Raw genomic sequence first — 10000 nt, 5'->3', positions numbered from 1 at the left:
AGTGATTTTAACTACCCCTCCATTAACTGGGAGGCATACATGACCACTAACATGCAGGCACAAAGATTTCTTGATTTTGTGACTTCAAATACCCTAGAGCAGGTAGTCTGCACACCTGCTAGGGGAACAAATATCCTAGGATCTGGTACTCATAAATATGGGAGAGTGCACCTCCCATGTGATATCTTTACTGATAAGATCAGATCTCAAGATGGTCTCCCTTGAAATAAAGATAAAACTAGTCCTCCACCTAACTGCAAAAACTTTAAGATGTTCTCTAAGGTAAATTTCCCCCTATTAAGGGATGGCATAGCTAGTTTCTAAGCTCCCACAAATCCAAAAAACAGAAAAACCTATGCAGAGGCATACACAAAAGCCCTGTATGGCCATATAAACAACTGCATAAAAATGTCAGTACAAGGCTGAAATAAACCCAGGTCAAACCGCAAAAACAAGCCACCCTGGTAGGCCACTGGTATTAATAGGTTGTACAATAACAGAAAGAAAATTATGTCGAACAATAAGTGGGAATACGCACAACAAAGCAAAAAGTCCCACATTAGTCTAAACAAGTGAATCAGTGAATTAGACAAGTCTCTACAAGCAGCCTTTAAGGTAAAATAGTCTTCAAAGCTAAGGATAACCATGCGGCATTTTTCAGTTAAGTCTGCAGTCTTAAGGGCAGCACTCAACAATGTGCCAAATTAGTTGTAGATGGCATCCCCTATACTCAGCCACAAGATATAACAAACATGCTGGCTAACAAACTCAGCTCAAATGTCACCTCCCTATCACCCCTAGTTCTCCCCAAGTAACACCCACCACTCCATTGCCAATTATCACCAAAAACAGGTTGCCACTACACTCTCTAAAGCTAAAAACATGGCATTAGTGGGACCTGATGATATACCAGGTTGCCTCTTACAGCTTAAATCAAAACTAATCAGCTCCATTGGGTTCTTTGTTTAACCTCAGTATCCAGACTGGCTTTGTCCCGATAAAGTGGAGGACAGCAACAGCCATCCCTCTTCATAAAGGGGGACCATCCACTGACCCGGGAAATTACAGACCCATAAGTTTGATTAGTCTTACATGTAAGGCCATGGAAAGAATAATCATGGACCTGGTAAATAATGACATAGGAAACCTCGAACACCGGATCTGACCCAATCTGGATTTGTCAAAGGCAGATCATGTCTACTGAATCTGGTGGATTTCTATGAGAAAGTCACTAAGGCCATGGATGAGGGTAAAACAGTTCACACCACCTACCTTGACCTGGCCAAGGTATTTGACACAACTCCTCACTCAGGTATCATAAATAAACTTACAAAACTGAACATACATCCCTACATCACCAGATGGATAGCCAGTTGGTTTATGGACAGAACATATGTGGTTAACGTGGGTGAATCCAGATCCAGCAACAGGCCATTTACTAGTGGTGTCCCACAGGGCTCAGTGCTGGGATCACTCCTGTTTGGAATATACTTCTCTGAAGTCAAGGCCAATGTGGAAGGCCTCTTGATGACAGTTTGTCGATAATTGCAAGCTGGGGGAAATCACTGAATCTCCAACAGTGTAGATATCCTTCAAGAGGCTCTAGATCAGAAAAATGGTTGGTGCCAGAACCATGGCCTAAACTGTGAAAAAATGCATTATCATGCCCTTTGGGAAGTCAAGTACCCCTGCATATTACATCAGCAATAGCATAACCCCTAAGAGTAGACTGAGAGGTTAGAGATCTAGACAGACAGCTAGATAGTAGCCTGAACTTTGACAACCATGTGTCCACAGTGGTGAGGAAATCCTTCTATGTGGCACATCCTATAAGTAAATGTACAGCATCCAGATCCAAGAAAATAAAGTATCACTGTACTCAGTCCTCATTAGAGCAATAATTGAGTACAATATGCCATTTGACATGTACTTGTACCTGCCTAAGCACTTACAGTAGTTGCAGTGACCACAGCTGTTCCTCACAAAGAAAATACAGGGTGTAAACAATATGTCCTATGCGAAGAGATTAAAAGCCCTCTCCCTTTACTCTCTCTCCTACTGACTATGAAGGGTGACCTATGCCTGACCTACAAGGCACTCACAAATCCAACCTGATGGAGCTGTTACACCTCCGTGAGTCAAAGAGCATGAGGGTTATCTGATCTAAGGATCTAAATTTAGTCAGTGACTCAAGCAAAATATGCTAGACAGACAGACATGTGTCTCAGAGATTGCCCCCCCCCCCCTTTGGAAAAGGCTTCCTATTCACATTAAGCAGATTCCTTCCCTGACCCTCTTCAAACACAAAATGTATCAATGGATAGGGAATCGCAAATTCACACCTGGGGTACTGTCTATGTCCCTTTTGGGCAGGGGCGATCTGTAAGATTCTCAAGGCACAGGCACAAATAAATGTCATCTTCTTGCCCCTAGGGACCATATATTGGGAAAAATTGGGTTACATTGGCTAGGCTTGTAAGGGCCCTTAAGCCATTAGTGTAGCAATCTTCTACAATCCCATTGGGTGAGCAAATGGCTGTAATTAAGGTAATGATTACTTTGAAATGGGACACAGGTTCTGAATTGCTTAGACATACTAAGGCCTTTTTAAGTTTAATTCTACTTGCTTCATGGTGATGAGGTTGATATAATGATTAAGACATTTACCTCACAGTCACAGAGTACAGGCTATGATTCTCACCTTTGAAAGGGAAATTAGCTGGGTTTAAAATAACCCAAAAGGGAAGTCTCTACGAACGTATGAACCTAAGCCAAAAAAGCAATTGCTAGAAAATTGAAATTAAAGTCTAAACCAACTGTGTCTGAGTATTGTAGAATATTATAAAAGAGATAAAAGAACTGGAAGAGGGATTTTTAGAAAACTGAAGGAGCAAATTGCAAAGAAATAAATAGAAACTGTGGAAACAATACATTCAGAATAACATTCAGGAGGAAGATCAAGGTTTAAGGGGAAGGCAGGAATTCAGCAATTTATGTAATATTGACCTAATGATGGTTACAAGGAAAGAAAATATATATGAGATATAATGTATGTAAGTAAAAAAAAAAAGTTAATACGCTTTGTTTTCTTTTCCGTTGATGTATTTGTCTATGTCTTAAGTCATAATTTAATAAAGATGTTAAAAAAACACTGAAAAGTAAATTACTTGCTTTTGCTACATTGCTGTTGCCTACAGTTCAACACACAGAGAAAAAGAAAGGCTGGCGAGAAATCAGCAGAGGCAGAAGTGACATTATGGTTGAAAATACAGAAGGTTATCAAATTTTCAATTTGGATAGAAAGAGAGAGATAGAGAAAGTACACAAAAGTCATGAGAATGCATACTTTTCAAGTATACCTCATTATGAGGAACGTACCTCATTTGGGGTCTTAAAAAGTTCATGTCCCTCAAAGTTCCACATTGAAAGGGTCTGTCACATATTCACAGTAGTAGGAAATTTTTAACTGATATTCATAGTAAATAGAATATCACCTGTATCACTTGAAACTTAAATGTGTGTTGTTTAGAGGTATTAATCACATGTTTCGACAATACACATTTAAGTTTCAAGTGATACAGGTGAATGAACCCACATTGAGGAGAGGTGACATCCAGAATTTAACTGAAGCAAAGGAGACCAAATGGATTATCAGACTTAGAGCTGATTGTCACCCTGGCCTCAATGACAGGGTATCCATCAAACCCATGCTGAAATCTAGGTCACTACGCCATTGAGCACCATATATCTCATACTTATCTACTTACACCTTGACATTTCTATTTGTTTCATTCACTTTTTGTCTTAACTTCTTCCCCCCCATCCCTCACATTCATTCCCCTTCCACACTTCCTTTAATCTTGTCACTTCTCCCCCCCCACACACACACACACACACATACACACCCTTTCCCCTTTTGCATAGTATTCATTTAGGGCATTGATATAACATCACATAGTCTTATTGTCAACTGTCTTTATATATGTGTACTATTTACACATATAGACATACACATATATACTTTATGATTTATCCGCTTATACATATTTTTTTACAAATGCACACATGCAACATCCCAGTTCCATCTCTCTGTTCCACTTCTATTAGTACATGACATGGATATTTGGATGCATGCATTCCACACATGACATGTGTGGATGCACATTTTTTTAGCTCTGTTAAAAGAATAGAAATATCATTTTTTTATGTATAAAGCATGTTTATAAGATTGATTGTTTAGCAATACAGTATGGCTGACATATATATATATATATATATATATATATATATATATATATATATATATACATGCCATATATTTTTATGCTCTATATATATTTTTATGTTTTATTCATGATTTTAGAAGTTGCTTGCAACAAGCTATGCTTGAAATTAGGGCAGCACTTCCTGTCCCTTTAATTTTTAAATAATGCATGCACTTCAACTAATTGAGAATGTGACATCATTGCATTTTTTAATGTTTGTATATTTAAATGTTTGCATCAAGCACTTTAGTTGTTATTGGCCTGAAGAAGACCACAAGTTGAAAGCGCTTGCCGTTTTTTATTTAATAAATATTTATAACCTCCGCTTAACGCTTGTATTTACTTGATTGTGCATGACAAGCTATAGTTTTGTGGAGTTGCACTAACAAGAGTTTGTGGCTGAACTACTAGGAAGAGGAACACACCCGCTGGTTTTGGGTGTCAGCAATTGCCTGCATAGGCAGTTTACATTGAGGAGACATCTGAACCTGATTCATATTGCATTTGGAACTTTATAGTGAACTTCTTGGGATTTTAAACCTACTCTGCACATTGCTTCCCACACATTTTCTTTTTTCTTCTTAGCAACAGTACGTTTTGTGGGAAGTGGAATAACACGTGAGCATTTTTTTTGGATTTTATTTATAAAATAACCTTCATTTATATTCAATAATATTAAAGCGTTGGTCATCATAACAAATGTGCCTGTATAAATTGCTTGTAAGAAATTATTAATTTAATTCCAAAAAAACTTTAATTTTCATACAGTCATAGAAAATGTGAGACCAATCGGTGTTGTTGGTCTGTTGACATCTCCAACATAACGTCTTACTAGAAGAATTGATTTCTGAAATTTTATCTGGAGTTAAGAAGGCTCTATGTAGGTATTTCCAGTTACATATTCTCCAGTATTGAGAATAAGAAGTTAATTTAATTGAAAGTAGTATGTTTGATTTATTTTCTGAGGTTAAAGGTATCAAATATCCTTTAGTAATATACTGCCAATATGCTGATTTAGGTGTTGTTTTATAATTTTTTTTATTAAATTATATAAATATGTTTCATTTTCCATATTTTCATTATTACATATAATTCCAAACAATCTAGTTATAAATTAGGGTGGATCTGGGAAATAAGAGTTACTTATTATCCTACATATATCATTGGAGTATGTCAAGACATTCTGAAGTATTAACCATTCATGAGAATTTACATATAAGTTGACAACATATATTGCATATCTAAGATTTGTTGTTTTTTTATGAAATGTTGCCAGCATATTAAATTTTTTTCCCAAGAGGTAAATATATTTCTATGAATCCTATCTGGAAAGTTCTTAGTAATACTGAAAGGGGGTTAATATTGTAAACCAAAGCTTTAAATCCATATTCATATTAATAAATTTCCTAAAAGTTTCAAAAAGATGGTTGATTAAATTTAACTTAGTGGGTTTAGTTATATTATATTGTAAATTTACACTCAATGAATACCATACTATATAATCCTTATCTATAGTTAAAGTATTTTTTAATAATTTGTTTTCATTTATTATTATAATTGAGTGTAACAACTTCCAGTTAGATGTATAATTAGGGTTTATCCAATCTATCACAGTTTTAAGTAAAGTAGCCCTTATGTAGGATTCAGTATCTGGGAAATTTATTCCTCCCTGATCCCATTGTCTGATATGGTAAGTATGTGCAATTTTGTTTATTTTATGATACTACAAGAATCTTAACAATATTGATGGTATTTCCTTAAGATACCTTTTCTCAGGTATTAACAAAGTAGCTTGTACTACATACAAAATTTTAGGAAGGAGTACCATTTTTATCAATTTTAATCGATCTTCAGAATTTATAAATAAGTTATTCCACTTGTTCACCAGAGTATTTATTGCATCAATAACCCTTCTATAATTACTATTCAGTATCTTCTGTACATTTCCACTCAGCTCTTTCCTCAGGTATTTTAAAGTTGTGACTTGCTCCCTATGATGTGATTCTTATCAATTTGTATTTCTTTTTTTTTTTTTATTCAGTAACATACATTTTGATTTCTGGTTATTAAAATAAAGTCCTGCGATCTTGTGAAAGTTCTCTATCAATAAATCTAGCTCATCTAACACTTTTTTTGAGTTTGATAATGTAAGAAGCACATCGTCCCCTCCTCTAGTATTGATTTATTATTAATTTGTAGACAATCATCTATCTCAGTCAACAATGTTTCCTCTAAAGTAAACAACAAGAATAGGCTTTTAAGTCAGGCTTACTAAAACCAACTAAAGTCTTAAAATCTAAAATGCATACTGAAGTTAGACTAGTGTGGCTTTTAAACCCTACCCAACATGGAATGAAATACATTCCTAGTCCAACAGATAGATAAGTCTGGTGGATTGTCACTCTTTCTTTCCCATTTCATCTGAGCTCCATATGTAGTTTTGTAAGTGTTAAAGGAGACTATTTTAAAATACAATGATTATGATGTTATAACATTCAGCTATTGGGGCTTAATATTTCTTCATAACTTAATGTATGTATCTTTTTCATCTATACATACATAACATATGTATCTGAGCTATGTCAACTATTAAACTCTTTCAGCTTCTGAGTATCCCCATTTATTTTCATATTAAGTATAAACAGTAACTAATTAACAATAGCAAGATGTGAATCTATACTCATATTTACATAACATTTGGTTTAATTTCTCACACCAATCTTTCACCACATCCTTTTATAACACAAAAAATTATCTAAACCTGTATTTGCAAAGGCTTGCAACAAGTGACATATATTGTTAATGTTATTCACATCATATAACAGACACTCATAAAATTTCAATAATTTTGCTCAGTAAAGCTAGAAGATGTTTAAATCATCTTAAAACATGTCTATAAGGCTTTAACCTTAATATACTTAAATTAGTCAATTATAGCTAGATTACAGAAGAAACTTTCAAATCAGATATTTATGCAGATATGAGCAAAGTAGTGTGAAGCACAACAGTTCAATATTATAGATCTATACTGAATATGATTCGCAGTGAGCTTCTTGTTTAATTAATTATCCTGTTGTGCTGAAATAAATTATAATTCAAATTTCTAACTGTTTTAGCATTTGTCCTCTTAATTGTGGAACATAAATTATTCAAAAGGATATCTAAATGTATTTGCCAAACACATATAATGGTCGTACTTCCTTAATTCCATGAGTAAGTTGACAACCAATCACAGCTTACTCTACTTATTGCTAAAGCAACACTAAACAGAAACAGCAGTTATGGATAGAGAGCTGTTAACTGGCTATCCAGCTGTCTAACAAACTGTGAAAATCTTCACTTTTAAGCACTCATGAGCTACAATTTCCCTGCTCAACTGCTTTCCAGCTTAAAAGCACTCTATTAAACTTCACCCCCCCTCTTCAGTGTTCTTAATGCAAATATCACCTAAGAATCATTGCACCAAGTTCCGTGTATACCGAACAAGCAAGCATTCCTTCATTCAGTTCAAGTCCCAGACTGTCTGACAAATCAAAACAGACAAGCAAACACCACATTATAAGTCAAAGCCATCCAAAAGTCATCATTCACTATCACTATGCAACCACATCCCATGCTGTTACTCTAACCCCACTACAAATCTATTATTCAGTTACAATGTGGTCACCCATTACTGTCAGCGCTACTTGCACTGCACAAAGTTTGCTCCTGCAATTTCTCATTCACCTTAAACCAGTCTTACCTGTTTGTCACTCTTTTTAGTCATTAATCAGTTCCAGGTCCCAGTTTCCTCTAGTAATGTCAGTTTTCAAAACAGAGAGACAAGCTTCTCACATGAGGTTAATCAGCCCTTAATGGCAACCGGAACAAATGGAAAAGATTATGTCCCTAAACAAGGCATTATTGTGTGGTGACAATTTCTCTGTACAGAAGCTCAGTCTTGCGTTAATCCAAACAAAATTATGTTTACGAATTGCATTCAAACCTATCAAACACACTTTCCCAGGGATATATGTGCCATGCTTGCATTATATGCTTGATACTAAGTGCACAACTCACAGTGTTTAGAAGAATTACAATAATACAAAGCTAAGTATTTATCAGCATAGCACATCATGGTTGTATAACATTTAAAGGAATATTTCCTTTAACATTGTTTGTTCACTTTTTTAAAAAAAACAAACAATCTAAACAGTAAATTACTAGCATATAAAACCAACATTGCTAATCTTTGGTATTGCTGTATTAGTTTACAAAATGTGTCATTTACTTAATGCTTGATCAGAAACATGAGAGAAATATGGTGAAACTTGACTATTAGGAGTTTAACTCATTTTAGTCTATTAGGAATAAGGAATTAACTAGGGCGGCCACGGTGGTGCAGCGGTTAGCATTGTCACCTCACAGCAAAAGGTTCTCTGGTTCAATTCTCGGCTGGGGTGCCTTCTGTACAGAGTCTGCACGTCCTCCCTCTGGTCGTGTGTGTTTTCTCAGTGTGCTCTGGTTTCCTCCCACATCCCAAAGACATGCTGTAGGTGGATTGGACACTCTAAATTGGTCCTAGGCGTGAGTGCGTGTGTGCCTTCGATGGAAGGTTGGGCGCCAGGCTGGCAACTCGACACCGTAAAAACTCCACTACCAATCATGAGTGGACTGGTGATCTGCTGTGGCAACCCCTGACCGGGAAAAAGCTGAAAGAAGAAGAAGGAATAAGGAATTAACTAGTCAAGTTACTATACATACAAAAGGGAAGAAAGATAGGACAGTAAAGACTTTTTATAATTATTTCTATAATATAAATCAAATATAGCAAATAATGCACAAGGGACTACAGAGATCTCCAGTATCAAAGCAGGTGGCATACTGGGTGACAGAGAAACCTTGACACAGTACATTTTCTGTGTATTTACTGGAATTTCTTGCTGTAATGTCTTCTAATAAAATTATTTGCTATTCATGCTATGATCTGCCATGTTTTGTTCTAGTATGTACTATTGAAATTTCATGTTGTATATTTCAATGTACTTGATCTTCTTTTCATGTGTTAATCACTTGTACTCCAATAAGACCTTCCCTGGGTCAAGACAGAAATTGGTCATATGTCATCAGTGTTGTGCCTTGGTTAACAAATGTAAAATAAAGTAAATAAAATAAAGCAAAATAAAATAAAATAACATATAAAATTGAATTTTAATGCATTTATACTCTGATGTACTATCAATTTACAACTTAGGACGTTTATTCTGAAAGGAAAATGTATGTGAAGACATTTAAACAGAGAGGAATGACCTTTCACTTGCTCCTGTGGGACTACTGGCATTCTCCACTAGAGGGGAGTTTGTCAGTGTTGCACATACTGGGAAATCTGCACTCTTGATAATTACAGAGATATATCAAAAATGTCAATAAACTCTGGCCATAATTCAGTGTAAAAATCAGTAAGGCATCTCCAAGGTAACTCAAAGGGAGACAGACTGCACTTGAAATAACTTGGTGTGTTACCTGGAATGGGATGTGTGGACTGAAATAATTAGTAATTCTACAGAAATTCCATAATGTCTGCTTACCCTAATGGCTGAAGAAAATCCAGCTGGTTCACCTTTCTCTCCTTTCTGTCCATTTATACCAGGTCGACCCTGAAACACAAGGCAAAACCGATTAGATGTGAAATAAATGACACTGTAACATTGAAACACCATGTTATATTTAGCTGAGAACTAGAAGTGATCACTTCC

General features: G+C 35.6%; 1 protein-coding gene across 4 annotated transcripts in view; it reads right to left on the bottom strand.

Annotated features, from left to right (window-relative positions):
• COL18A1 (collagen type XVIII alpha 1 chain) overlaps window positions 1–10000 on the bottom strand; it is a 1701455-nt gene that overhangs the window by 194154 nt on the left and 1497301 nt on the right. For all 4 annotated transcript variants that reach the window (XM_044075903.1, XM_044075900.1, XM_044075901.1 and 1 more), the window contains one exon: window positions 9833–9901. In XM_044075903.1, the coding sequence (XP_043931838.1) occupies window positions 9833–9901 (69 nt within the window). The remainder of the gene's footprint in view (window positions 1–9832; window positions 9902–10000) is intronic.

The sequence above is a fragment of the Protopterus annectens genome, chromosome 6.part1 (genome assembly GCF_019279795.1).
Source record: "Protopterus annectens isolate FY-2018-M chromosome 6.part1, PAN1.0, whole genome shotgun sequence".
In the NCBI taxonomy this organism is placed as follows: Eukaryota; Metazoa; Chordata; order Ceratodontiformes; family Protopteridae; genus Protopterus; species Protopterus annectens.
This window is presented reverse-complemented; position numbering and strand designations above follow the sequence as displayed.